Source organism: Balearica regulorum, chromosome Z, assembly GCF_011004875.1.
Source record: "Balearica regulorum gibbericeps isolate bBalReg1 chromosome Z, bBalReg1.pri, whole genome shotgun sequence".
Lineage (NCBI taxonomy): Eukaryota > Metazoa > Chordata > Aves > Gruiformes > Gruidae > Balearica > Balearica regulorum.
This window is the reverse complement of record NC_046220.1, coordinates 33736804-33751274: the sequence shown is the minus strand read 5'-3', so window position 1 is coordinate 33751274 and position 14471 is coordinate 33736804. Positions and strand designations below refer to the sequence as shown.

General features: G+C 40.4%; 1 protein-coding gene across 13 annotated transcripts in view; it reads right to left on the bottom strand.

Moving 5' to 3' along the window:
- Positions 1–14471, bottom strand: part of NRG1 (neuregulin 1) — a 477481-nt gene that overhangs the window by 12596 nt on the left and 450414 nt on the right. For 6 of the 13 annotated variants that reach the window (XM_075740463.1, XM_075740455.1, XM_075740461.1 and 3 more), the window contains 2 exons: positions 9045–9103; positions 2945–2968 (listed from right to left, as the gene is read on the bottom strand). In XM_075740463.1, coding sequence (XP_075596578.1) covers positions 2945–2968; positions 9045–9103 — 83 coding nt within the window. Of the gene's footprint in view, positions 1–2944; positions 2969–9044; positions 9104–9764; positions 9833–14471 lie in introns of those variants that run through there. The other 7 variants (XM_075740460.1, XM_075740462.1, XM_075740459.1 and 4 more) reach the window with 4 other exon arrangements.

Genomic DNA, 14471 nt, shown 5'->3' with positions numbered 1-14471 from the left:
GAAAAACAAAAATATAACTCCAAGAACAGAAAGTCGAAGGAAGGAAGGAAGGAAGGAAGGAAGGAAGGAAGGAAGGAAGGAAGGAAGGAAGGAAGGAAGGAAGGAAGGAAGGAAGGGCTGAAACTCCAAACCGAACCAAACCAGGACAAAGAGAAAAAGAGGCAGGTGAAATATAGGGAGAGACAAGGTTAAAGGATTGAGAAGTCAACTGCAGGCCTGGCACAACATGCTTGATACTGGAAAAAACAGAGTGAAGAAATGCTTGGGGACACAAAAAAAAAAGGCGGAAGCAGAATGTGAAAGGATTTCTCATACAGCATAACTCCTCGCCTAGGCTAGTTAGTGGCACTTGATCCTCTTCCCATTTTTGCCCCTTCTGAAAGCGCTTATTAGTTAGCCATGGAAATGGTGTATTATGAGAGTGTCACAGGAAACAGGAGAATTGTGCTAAGCAATTGAGGGGCAAATTTGAAATGCTTAATTTTTTTTTTGGTCATGCTGTCAGCTGTTAGCTTGTGAAAGCAAAATGAATAAGGACGTATCAACCCATTTGTCTTGGAGGGGAAGGGAGAGGAGGAAGAAGATTAATTAATAGTGGACACTGTGGTCGTTTATACTTGGGGAAAATTTGTGCTAACTCCAGGAGGTTTACTCTAGGCTGAGGCTCTTGCAAACGAGTTGGGCGGCTGGCCAGTGATGGCCTTGCTAAGGCTGCCAGAGGGTTGAGGTTTGTCGCTTGTGTGTTGGATGTTCCTGGGCTGTCACCCACACCTGGGGAGGAGGGTACAGCGAGGGAGCAGGGCTGTGGGTGCAATCCTGAGCACCGCTCCTTGCACCAGCACATTTGCTGCGATTGTAGGTCTTGAGGGGCATGGAGAGGTAAACCACTGGGTTTGCTTTCATTGCCTTAATTCCCTCTCGTGCCCTTCAATACGAGGCCCTTAGGATGATCCAGCTTGACACGGCATGCATGAATGGCAGCGTCACATGCCCTCCCTCAATCCATGGTGGGAATGGCTGCCTGGGAAAGCACACGCGTCATGGCACATCTTGCCCGGCAAACCAGCAAGCTCCCATGTAAACCTGGTCGTACTCCTGGCTGACGCGGTCTCCCTGCCCGGCACAGCGGGAGCTGACTGGGGGATGCCCGGGTGTCCCGTGAGGGCTGCTGCTGGTGGCAGGGGATGCTGGTGGCTGGGACAGGGCAGGGATCCTGGCCACAGCTCTGCAGGCAGCAGACGAGCCTTGGCCTCTCTGTTTAAGGCCAGAAGAGTTTTGTAAAGCAGGGACCAAGCTCCTGTGGGGCACTCGTGGTTGTACCGGGTCTCACCCCAAAACTGCCCTCTTTCTCTGACCAGTGTTAACATTTACAGAGTCAGTTAATGATGCCTGGCCAAATAACATGTGCTCTGTTTGCATTGCTTATCAAACTAACTTGAAAAAAATTAATAGCAGCCTTGGGGAAAAGTCCGTAGAGAAATGTATGTGCAACAAGAATTTAGAAAAGGTTTTAGTCTGTTAAGTATTAAAAATCATTTGAATACATTTTTTCCCTCCTGCAGAATGCTAAGAAAAATCAAATCAACATGAGACTTAAGTCAAGATATTAAATCCCTCTATGAGCAGCCTTTCCAACATGCACATTATGCAATTAATTTCACATCACCCTAATTTATACATAATTGATGATATATATGATCTCAAATTTGCTCTGGTTTAAAGTTTTTCTTCTTACAGGTCTCTCAGGATTTTTACAGAAATTTCATTCCAAGAGGTGGTTCTGCTAATGTTATTTCATATATAAAGTAAAATTTGCAAGTCAGTTTTTAAAAGGATTTTAATTTAATTCCTTGTATATTACTGTAGCCATTCTACTACAATCTGGTATTTATGAGTGAGAATTAATATTATCTTGTAGTAATAATAATAATAATAATAATAATAATCTGGGTTGTGAGAGATTTTTAAAATTTGGACTTGTAATGGGTTTTCCACAGTTCACAGCTTAAGCTAATGACATTTTGTGGGGGCATTTTTAATAAGAACATGAACTAAAGCTGTGTGACAAGCATCACCGGCTGTTTCTTCTCATTTGCCAGCAATTTTAGGAGATTCCAAACTAAAACTGACCTGAATTCCAAGTTAACCTATTCAAGAGATGTATTATTTGTACCCCTGATGTTAGTCAGATAAGTACAGTCTATTCATGAAGAGGACTTATAAGATCTGTTATATTTAAGTTGAAGTGTAAAAATAGTACCCACTGCCAATGTTCTTGGCTGGGTGCAATATGAGTTTGGTATTAGAAATACTGAATATATTTGCTGACTTGAGGAGCTGGAGTCTACCTGTCAATCTCTACTTAAGTTCCTAAATAATTTCCAGGTCACTTCTAATTTACAGATCTAGAAATGAATGTATATATGCATATCATTTACACACATATATATATGCATCATTTACATACTTAGCTGTGGGTTTAGACCTAAAACTTTACTTGGAAACGAGAGCTCAAAACTGAAAATTTGTAGAATTTTAAGTGGCTGTAACAGCTTATCTTTCTTTACAAACTAGTTAGTAATTTTGCTTAATGCTTACAATGTTTCCAAAATCCAGCAACCCTGGAAGAACCTAGCAAAAGCAAATGTCAAAACTAGTGAAAATTACACAGCAGACAAATAAATGTACTATATTATCATGACTTCAGTAACTGCTAGAACTCCTTCAGTCTGGAATATCCTATTGCTATTATCATTTTAGTTAGCTGAGCTCCACTAACATTTTGACAAGGGTTGTTGTTATAGCTGTATGATCCCTTCTAAAGCACAAAGAAATTGGTTAGGAATTGAAAAGGGGAGATGGAGAAAAAAAAATAAACAAAAAGGTGGTGGTTTATGTCTCAGGTTCTAAAATCTGCAGGCTAAAAGGAATGATTGGTCCATACCCATAAATTCAATCCCAAGATGCTCTGCCAATGCAGAAAGTTGACAAAAAAAAAAAAAAGAAAAAGGAAAAGGTTTCAGAAAAGAGCAATACACTGTACTCAAAAACAAATCACATATGAGAGTTACGGCTATTCTGTGTCTGCACATGAAACAGGACAAAGGGGCGTGTGGTTATGTGAGCAGCGCTTAAGTGCGCCTCTGTAAGCTACATGACCAGACCTTCTGTAAGGTTTACACACCAAAATATGTATGGGGGATCTGAACAGCCACAGTGCAGGAAACACAGCAGGAACCATTAACCCTTAAAGATCTTACTGAGATGAACAGCGCTCTGGCTTGAGGATGCCATGTGAAACCGCTGATTGTTTTCAGATGGGACCATGAGAGCACAGGGATGCTTTACAAGGGGCAGCATGCCACTGCAAATGGGTCATACATTACCCACGCTTCTGGCCCTGCTCCTGTCCCAGGTATGCGGCTCCTTGCTTTTGTGGGTTGTGACCTGGAGGTGGCAGAACTGATTGTTCAGCCATGGGACCCCTTCTCAGCTTTGCAAGCTGACCACAGCAGGGCTCTGGTTTCTGGAAAAGGAGGAGCCAACCCCTTTTCCTCTGCCTTTGGGCAGGACCACCCATTGGTTGGCTGTGTGCACGCTGGAGTGCCTAGGCTGATGCCATTTTCAGGGATCACAGACCTAAATTAGCACCCCCAGGCCCCAGCAGCCGAGGGTGAGGAGGAACACAGGTTTCCCCCGGCAGGTACCCTAGGAGACCCTTCGCACGGGCCCAACCCCATAGCCATGGTAGTTCTCACTTTCTTTGTCCTTATGTGCTGAGAAATTTAAATCCAGTTCTAATTTTCTGACCAAATGGATTTTTATGAAGGTTTTACGCATAGGGATTGCCAATTCTCTCCTGCCAATCAGTAACATTTTAAGGGTTAAGTAAGCTGGAATCCATTCAGGTCTCTTCCTAAAGATCCAGTATTACATGCCTACATGAACACTGCTACTGAAACACATTAGTTGCATAGAAAGCTTGGTTAAATCTTCAGTAAAATGAATGACATGCCCATGCATATATATTGCTGTATTTATGCTTGCTTATAGGTAAGATGTCTAGCTGGATGTAATTTAATTTTAGGGGAAGTCATTCATATCATGCAGTTTCTATTTCAAATTATTAAATGGGAAGTTGGTACTTAAAATGGGAATATATTTTGGCTGAAAGCCCTAACAAGAAAACATGCTGAAGAAACATGCATTGCTTATTCAAACCTAGGTGGCATGTAGTTCCTATTTATCTTTCGTATTCCTAGCTACATTCCCTAGACCTGATTAAAAGAAAGCAGAATATCCCAACACTTCTCATTTTATAAACAGGTCATTACTTTTGATCTTTTCCTATTTAAAACAATATTGTTGCATACTTTTTACATGCAATGTGGTTTCTGTTGAATACTTGTGTAGGTGCTCTAAGAAGAAATACAATTAATTATTTTTAACAATTCAGTTTTCATTCTGGATGTGATTTTTGTGGGGACAGTATTGGAAAGAAAAATGCTTGGGATGCAGTTTTTTTTTCCCAAAAGTGACTTATACCTACAACTCATTGGATATATTGTAGCATGCTGGGGTACAGGGTCTACAGAACAAGAGCAGGATGCCTGGAAATGCTAGAACAGGTGCTCCAGGACTGGACGCTGTGTTCATGAGTGGTGTGCCACAGCTGCTGGACATCCAAGATTTTGGGGTGGCTACTCTGTAGAGTTAGGTGGGTGGGTATCCTGGGGACATGGTGCTGCCCAGTGAGGGGTGAGCACAGTTGCAGGTTTGTGTGGAAACCTTGCTCCTGACAAGGGAAGGACCTATTTGGATCAACTGCATGCAGCAGCGGAGAGATCCAGGGAGACCAATTTCACCTTTGAAGCATCAAGATGCCATGTTTCTTAAGTAATTGTTCAGTTTTCTTGTTAAATGTGCTCTGTGGGTAATAAGAAATTCTAAAAAAGTTTCTTTTTCATGTAATTATGGCTCTTGTACAAGTGTTATCCTACAACTGATTCAAGTCTCAGAAGTACAGAAAATGTCATTTCTGAATTAGAGTATTTTATCACAGCAATTTTAGCATTTAATGAGCATTAATTAAGCAGTTTATAGTGAAAAACTATCTTCTTTAACCTTGAGCAGAAGATGGACAATGACATTTTTCAAATCTGTTTGTATCATTTAGGAGTCTTGGTCTCAGCACATAAAGAGTACAATTTGGGGTGCTGAAAGCCTTTAGAAAATCAAAATCCCAGGTAAGATTGTCTAGTACTCTCATATAGATGTGACCACTTAAGAAATATATAGAAATTGAGAAATATTGAACTAGTAGAATTGCTGAAAAATGGACTTTTGAAGATGTGTAGTTTATGAGGAAAGACTGAAAAATTAAGGCCATTACAGAGTAACAGCTGTTTTGGTCATCCCTCTAGAATATCATAGCTTTACTCAACTCTTGCCCCCTTTAAATTCTCAGCGAGATTCATCTTGACAATATGACACAGGGGCTGTCATCTAAACAGAAATTTCCCTCTGCCCCTCTTGATACTGTCCCTCTTGCTCACCAACAATGGCGGAGCTGAAATGGACACAGTTTAAACTGGTGTCCCATGCTGAAACACTTGCCTTCAGGAAGGCAGGGACCACATTCAATTCACATTCGAGACCACTCACAGCATGCCCCACAAGTTGTTCTATATTCACAATACATATGTAACTGTTAACCAGTGAAGTAAGCAAGTCAGCCCTTTGCATGAGGTCCTTGGCCCATCTGGGGCATTTGGGAGGACAAAGAGTTTACCTGTGATTATGCTCTAGTGAAGTTTCCTCAACCTTCTATTAATCCGAGGCTCCGCTAGCGTTTCTTATCCCCGGGATCATTCTGCACAGTGTTGCTATAAGAGTTCTCATGCATAGCTACATAAAAATTAGCCAAAACTTTTAATGTTAATTCATTACTTTAATTTCCTCCATTTGCCTGCCTTCCTTGCCTTCAAGGGAGTGAATGTGTGAAGATTCAATTACAGCAAATATATCTGCACATGGAACAGATGTATTTTTGCAGCACTTTTGTGGACCATCTTCTGGTATCTTATGGACTGATGTTGGACCATGAACCTCAAAAACCCAGGGTATGGGGAAAACACCTGGTAGCAACTGTGACTGCCATGCTCACAGAAAGGACATTACAGGGTCTGCCAGCCAGACTCTAGCACAGTTTGTTCTTTAGTTTCCCTTGGTCTGAAGTGGCATTAAGCACCATTTGAAGGGGAAAAACCATGTAGCTGCAGTGCTGGAGGTGACTGTGGTAGCAGGGAATCCAACAGTCATCACCTCTTGGCCACAACAGCTTGTCCTAAGGTTTGGTGTGTTTGCAAAGCTTTAGGCAAGGGACAGTCGGCCTAAACATGTGCTTACCAGTAGCCTCCCTTTCCCAGCGTCCTTTCCCAGTTATGCTCACTGGAAAGACATTTCTGAAGAACTTTTCTTAGAATGGGCATCCACCTAATTTCCTGTGTCCCTTCCAACCTATTTCTAGTGCACCATGACAACTGAATCCTCCAGGGCTAACCAAACCACTGCCAAGATAAGCCAGTTAGCCTTGAACTCTGTTGGGATGGAGGATTTCCAAAATGCTCATTGTCAGCCTTGTTTTGATCTTGCGAAAGGCCCTCAGCAAAGCTCGACTTCAGGACTCTTACAAATACCAACTCTAGGGCAGATGTCTGAAGCTATGTTTCTCTCAACAGCCAACTATGGAGCCTTAAGCCAGTAACAGCTCATCAGTAGGTACACTTGGCGTGGAACCCCATTGACTCTTTCTTTCCAAATGAAGAAAGACCCTTCTGAAAGCAAGTAAAATTACGTATCACTGTATAGTTTGCATGTACAGTTTTGTCTCCTACTGGCACTTACGCTGTTTAACATCCCTGTTTGCTCTGTACTTTGCACAAGCTGCATCTACAGAGCTAAGTTAATCACCCGCAACACCTGGTGCAACATATGAGCTTGGCTTTAAGCCCCCAATGCAACATTTGCCTGAAGATAACTCCTATTCTAAATCCCTTTTTTAATTGTATGCTCTGGTCTGCGTTGGGTGTAATAATAAAAAGTTACATAAATGCTTCTTTATTGATTTTTTTTTTGGTTAAATATAAATGTACCCTCACTGGACCCTTTCCAAAAGTGTCATTTTAAGATTTGTAGCAGTTAAGAAACCTGACGTTATACTGCAGATGCAGGGTAGGCAGAAGTGCCAAAGCGTCATAGCCATTGTCTGGGGCTCTCAGAGTAGCCTGAGGTAGGTAGAGGTACACTCTCTTGCCACTGCATTTCAAGGAGAGGAGGGCTGGACCAGCTTAAGTACTTAGAGCTGAGTATTAACTCTTGCAGCGAGGCAAGGGCACCTATGCCTTTTCCATGGAGGCAACTTCAGAAAATTTCAGCCTGGTGTTTACTGCCCAAAGATTCCTTTAAAAATCCCAACCAGAGTTAGGAAAACGAAAAACTAATGAAGGAAAACCTAAACCTCTTTTTTTCTCTCTTCCTCCCCCCTCCCCCACCCCTGGATAAGAAAATGAATTTGTGACCAACATACAATTCTTCCATAGTTTAGGGTTAATCCAGCAGCAAACAATGGATCTTACAGTTTTACACCACCTCCTTTTAAATGTTTCTTCTAAGATCAGAAAACCTTAACTGCACTTTTCACTGCAATCTACAGAAAGGGCCATTTAAATCTAACATTTGGTAAAATTAAACACTGTAACAGCATAAAAATTTTCAAACCCATAGTTACCAGAGGTATTTTAAAAATAACTCACACTAATAAAGCTTTTAAAACAGGGCATAAAATACACACTTGAATGCTGGAAGGTCTGGTCTCCAGTCAGCACCCTTGGGATTTACATGGGTAGCTTCCATGATGGGCAGTATGAATTATATATGGACATTTTTCATCCATCAGTATAAGAGAAAACCTGTGCATCTCTTCAGGCTCCAAAATGTCGAGCACATGCTAACAGCTTTTTGTCCTAAATACTAATGGAAATGAAATTAAGCTAGCCTATAGTCTCTGAAATCTTTCTGAGGTGGCAAGTAATCCATCAAAAAAATAGCTACTATAATACTGCTTGTAGATCATAGTACATTCTGATGCCAGCGACAATTAATTATGAATAGTACACAAGCATTAAAATGTAAGATCTCATATGTTACCTTTGACTTTGCTACAGCCAATGAGAGAAAATAAATACTCAGTGTACTTTCTGTTGCCTCCATGACAAACTTTCTGTTTCTGTCTCTCCATGGGAAAGCTTATGAGATATGTGACTGCAGTGCTGATGCTACCAGCAGTCTGACACACAGTCCTCTGTGTGTGTGTGTCTGGTACATTTCTTTGGCCAATTAATCTGGCTCTGAAATACTTGATCTCTTGCACCTGTTACCCACAAATAAATATGCTAGACAGCATTGTTTATGCCATTTCTCCCCTTTTTCTTTTTTCTCTCTGTACTTTTTCCTCTGAAACTTGGACAATGAAGAGGAAGAACACTTTGATCCTCTTTGGAATGTGCTCATTAGAAACGATGTAAGCATGTCAACTACCTTTAACTTGTAGGTCGGAACACAAATCTCCTATGCAAGAAGAGGATTAGCTACCTGTCCCTTTGTTGGGGGAGTACTGCCTGGTATAGAGACTCATAAGCTTTTTGTGGCAAATAAAACATGAGACTTCTAAAATGTCATTTTTGCACTTTTACTGCTTGATGTCAGTAGGGAGTCTGTATTGCAACATTCAGTGCTAATTTTACAGCGTTCCTAAGTCTTGCATTTCCCCATAACCTCAATGCCAAACAATCCAGGAGAGTATTGCAATTGCTTTTTGTTATCATTTTCATGCAACAGGCAGAGACAATCAATATTAGGCCATAGGCAACAAATCTAGTTACAGATTAAAAAAAAAAAAATCGGAGGAAAGATGCAGCGACAAGAAAGCAGCACCGATTGAGCATGCTTCTACTGCGGCACAGACAGAAAGGTAGTGGACGTACTGTAGAAGCTGGCCATTACGTAGTTTTGGCAGCGATCACCAGTAAATTCATTTGGGCACCTGAGAGGAAAAACAAACAAAAAAAAATGGTAGAGAAAAAACAGAGAAAAGAGAAGAGGTGAATATATGCTAAGAAAGAAGCTCCTTCAGTGTGAACTGATATGACTTGGTGAGTTCACTTTCAGAAACTGAATCTCGGTTTAGTGTGTCAAAATGGCTCAAGATGTTGAGAGCAACTCATTTGCTCTGTGGAAATGAAAAGAAATCCCACCCCACCCCTCCGAAAAACCAGCCAAAACCAAACCAATCCAGATCAAAGTGTGTTTCGAGATGTGAGAGAGAAATTCACCATTCCAAATTCCCAAACTGCTTTTAGGATGCACTTTCCACAAGGCAGCGAGGACACAAGATCTGTACATCACTCATTTCCGTGAGTTTGCTCTTTTAGGGTTGCACTTTACAGCAGTCTCCCAAACAAGAAAGCTGCCAGTGTGTGCAATACAAATGCATCTGAAAATGGATGGAAAGATCAAAAATCACACAAATGAGAAACATTTTGGAGGTCAATAATGCCATGGTGTACAGATTTTACTTTAGAGAATCAGGTCATAAATTAGTGCATAAAGAGGCCGGTTCCAGCTGAACTGTGAAAACACCAAGTACTATTGATTTTGTTGCTGTAGTTGGGGAAGAAAGCAAAGTTCAGATTATTTTAACATACTTTCTTGGTTTTGGATTTTCATGGGCAGAGTTTCAGTACATCTTGCTCCAGTGAATCCAGGTTGGCACCTAAAGGGCAAAAACGTGATAAGCAATAGTACACCAAAACCACTGCACTAACAGACTGACATCTGCTGGCCTATGGAGATGGGAGTGCAATAAGTGACCTCCTGGTTAGGTGTTAGTGAAAAATCATCAGAAAATGGGCAAGAAAGTGTAACCTTTCTGGAAGATAATACTTCGCAAAATGTACAGCAAAAATCCACCAGAGGAAAAAATCTAGGAAGTCTTTTTGTTTGTCTGTTTTGAAAAAGAAGGAAGAATCAGGGCTAGCAAAAATGTGTATCAGCTTATTGCTTATTCCACCTCATGAAGGGATCAAATTGAGGTTTTTTTAAAATTTGCAAAGCAGTGTATAACAGCAGTTTACACTGTTGCTTTCACCGGTCTGTGAAAATACCACAATTTCCCTATTTCTGTAACGGCATGTTGTGTCTTCCAGTAATTTCTTTTGAAAGGGAATAGTTAAAACAGCAACCACAGAAAAGCCAAAAAAATTCCAAAATGTAAGAAGACGAACTCAAACCCAAAGGCAGGATGTATATTTAACATGGCTGACAAATGGAAAAATAGTCAGTCCAGTTAATAAGTAAGATGAGAGGGCAGAGGTGCTCTCAAAATTTGAAGCCCCACAGCTGTTTCCCTTTCAGTTCATAACCTCTTCTGCAGAAAACTTCAGTGCAGCTTGCCCCTTGGTCATAGTGAAGGAATCTATCTTTTGTGCTTTGCCTGCTTTTTCTTCTTCTGCTGGCTGTGAATTCTTCCTTCACCTCTGGTCTGCATTTTGGGGCAGAGCTTGGGAGTTTGCTCCCAAAATACCACTGTGGCAGTGCAAGCTCTTCTGCTTCAGATGTAAGTGTGAATGACTGTCCACCATGCTAAACATCTATAGATTTCAATCTTTCCTCCTTCTTCTTCTATCCACTCTTACTCGGCGTGTAATCTGAAATAACCTGTTATCTGCTTCCTTGAATACATCTTGCTTGTGTTGCCAGTCTTTTTGATGCTCTCCATGAGTTTGCCATGGTGAAGAATCTCCCATTCTTCCTCTCCTGCTGCTGATCTGGTGCTAGCCTCCTTTTTCAAACTGCTTCATCATTTATTTACCAGGGGTTGAAGAGCCTTCTTATTTGCAAATGCAAGTTGTTCAGAACAATCCTCCACCTCTTCTATCCATCTGAGTTTCACGTGCATTGAAAGCTGTCCTGATTTTTTAAATTCCACTCTTCCACAATTGCCTCTAGTTTTAAGGGTCAGGGATGCTGCCCCTATACAAGTGGGATTTCCAGAAAAGCACGTTGAGAGAGGACCGGTGTCAGGAATAAACACTAGTATCTTGTTCAAATAAACCATGCAGGAATGTTTTTGTGTAATAAAGGTATATTTTGAGGATCTGCAGATGATTCGTTGGAGCTGATTTACTGTAATGATGTATTTGTTTATTAAGGAAGGGAGTTTATGGTCTTCAGAGCCAAGGTCACATCTTTGGTAAGTACCCAGGATGGAGATATCCCAGTCTCCACAGATAAAATCAGTTGAGAAAAATGCAACAAGGATAACTTTGTCATGAAAAAATGATATTGTTGGGCATGATAGAAGACTTTTTGCATTTTTGACAGAAGGCAAAATGCCTTTGACAGAAGACATTTTGATCTGTGTTATTGAATGAGAGTAAAATGTTTTACCTCCATGATTTCAGTTTTATTTTGCACTATGGTGGTCTTGTTAAATACCTGTCCCTGGAAAGCTGGCATTCACACCTGCGTTGGCATTCACTTCATAGGGACCTCTACATCTCGTTCGTCAGGCTCAACCCTACACAACCCCATGAACATGCTGCGGATTAAAGCCTCAGGCTTTGCTCCTGCCACTGCCTGGTGGTGGTTGCTTGCTCCATCTGCACTTGTTTTCAGATGCTGGTGCAGCTGCAGAGGTGATGAAAACAACTCAAGCACTGGTGTAGACAACACTGAAATCGCTTCCAGACCGAGCAGGGTTGAGACGGTGCTGAAAACAGTTCAGGTGTGTTTATACTTCCTCTGAAACCATTGTCAGCAAATGACTGCAGCACCTGCCGCTGAGAAGGGGTCCAGGGTGGGCTAGCGGAGATGAGAGCTGAGAGGAGCCTGTTCGCTTATGATTATGTGTGAATGCTGATGACATTTCATTGCTCAGCTATGCAGTGCAGCACCGTTTCCAGTGCTGCTTGGCAGGTTGTTTACTGCAGACTGTGTGTTTACAAACAGCTTGCAATGGTGGTGTTTTCAAAACACCTTGTCCTACTGAAAGTTTCCAGACATTATTTCTTGTTGTGTCTGTATTTTCTAGTTCATTACCCATGTACCATTTTCTTTTATGACGCTAGCAGAAGTTGGAGTCAAGCAACTTGGGGCAACAGAGCTGTCTTATGCAAGTAGATATTTGTGTTGTGAGAGCCTTATAATTTCCCTTCTGCCTAAAAAAACACTACTCAGACTATTTATTTATTGTATTAACTGGATGAAACCACAATACTAAACCACATCTACTAAGATAATTGCTTTTTTCCTTTATAGACAGTAGTTGCAAAGAGCAGTATTTGAACGCATTCAGAAGGCACCTCTCAGAACATCAAAAGCATATCATTGGTGTTTTTTGGCAGGAAAGGAATGGCTGAATGGATCAGGACCTCACATTTCCATTTCATCCACTGCCTATAAGCAAATGCATTGTAGGAGAATGGTTTTTTTTTCATGGGAAGTACACTACAGTTCCATATGTAATAGTCCATTTCGTAGTCTGTAAGAACTAATATTTCTATCCTGCCTGTTGAATAAATATCTCTGGAACTTCTGCTAGCATCATGGAAACAAATTTTCTCTTTTTGCTGTTTTCAAGAATCTTCTGTCAATTTCTATTCCACCAAGGCCTTTACATGAAGACAGATATAGAAACTGGCTATATTACTAAAAAGTACATCATTCTTTCTTTTACTGTTAAAAGAAGCACCATCCTTCTGCTAGAAAGAAGCATTATTTTCATCCAGTGATATTCGGACGTAAATTCATTTCTTCAGTAACAGCAAAAGCACTAGAAAAGATGATCTGTGAGTAAGGAATCAATTAGTCAGACCCGCAAGGCATTCATGGTAGGATACTTCAAAAGAACACTCTAAAAGCGTAACAGATATATTGATTTTTCATCAAGTAAGAAGCAAATGCTAGGAATTATGGTCTTAATTTTGTACTTATTGAAGAACCTATCTGATTTTTTGTCTTCAGTGAACTTGGAGACACATTTCCAACTGAACAGAAATTACTTAGGAAATTCAGTTTCATAGGAAGCCAGTAACATCCAGGCTTCCAAAGCCTATGATGTTTTCAAAATGTGACTCATGTTCCCATGAAACTTCTGAAAATTTTATACACTAGTTTATTTAAGTAGAATCATAGAATCATTTTGGTTAGAAAAGATCTTTAAGACCATCATGTCCAACTGTTAAAAGTAGTCTCAAAGCTACCTTTTTCATCTTTCGTATTTTGAGATTATTTAGTTCAGTCTGGGGCCATAATTAAAATACATGTAGGGAACATACATGCTACCATAGATGTAGCCATACAATGCATTATTAAGTCTTCACACATTTCTCGAATTTTTCACATGGTTATGTCGTGAAAGCAGGGAATTTTCTTGATGTTCACACCAAGTATCCCTGAGAGCAAGATCCTATCCAATCTGGATCATTATACTATGCATTTTACAAAACACTTTTTTTTTTTTTTTTAAATACATAGCTAGATTTTAACAGGAGATGAATCTAGGAACTCCTTTTTTTTTTTTTTTTTTTTTTTTTTTAAATAGCGTAGGGACTTTACAAACTAGAGATATCACTTGGAAAATTCCATGGTTGTTGTGAATCTGAGTCATGTTTTTTTGGTTAGGGATAAAACCAATTTAGAATGATATGGCTCATGCTTTAGAAATTTTGTTTTTGCTCTCAACAGATGGACCATATGGAAAAATGTGAACTTGCTACTGAGGCAGAAATATGAAGAGCAAGTACCATATTTCAAGCATTCTGTTTCCACAGGCATGTTCTGGGGGAAGATTTATTTTCTCAGAACAATGAAGGCAATGTGTACTGGTTAGATACTTACTTTAATTAACACTGGAATACTAGAATTAAAAGTAGACATCTGTATTTTTAATGATATAAGAAGAGAACCGTATTTCGTCTCTTCAGTTTCCCTGTACACCCACTTTCAAGTACTCACACTTCTATTTCTTACATGGCTGCATTGTGTCCTGTTTTGCTACACAACATAAAGTTTCAGTTCTTGCAAGTATTAGAGAGCATAGCAACGGGCCCTGCAAAATAGCAGCAGCCCTGACTGTCCTCAGGATAAGAATCCTTTTCCAATGCCTGCTGTAAATGAGATTCACCCTTTCTGATTTTACAGCTCTGGTGCTTTTTTCAAATAGGTTTTGGGCCACCCAAAGAGAGCAACATCTGCCAAATTTGGGAATTGCCTTTTCTTTCAACTCCAGCCCCAGAATTAAAGGTTATTTCTTGTCTACAAGTGGGAAAAAAATCCCCACTTCATTCAAGTGTCTCCGAGACATGTAATTAAAAAAATAGCCAATCTATAACATCAAAGAACAAATACAG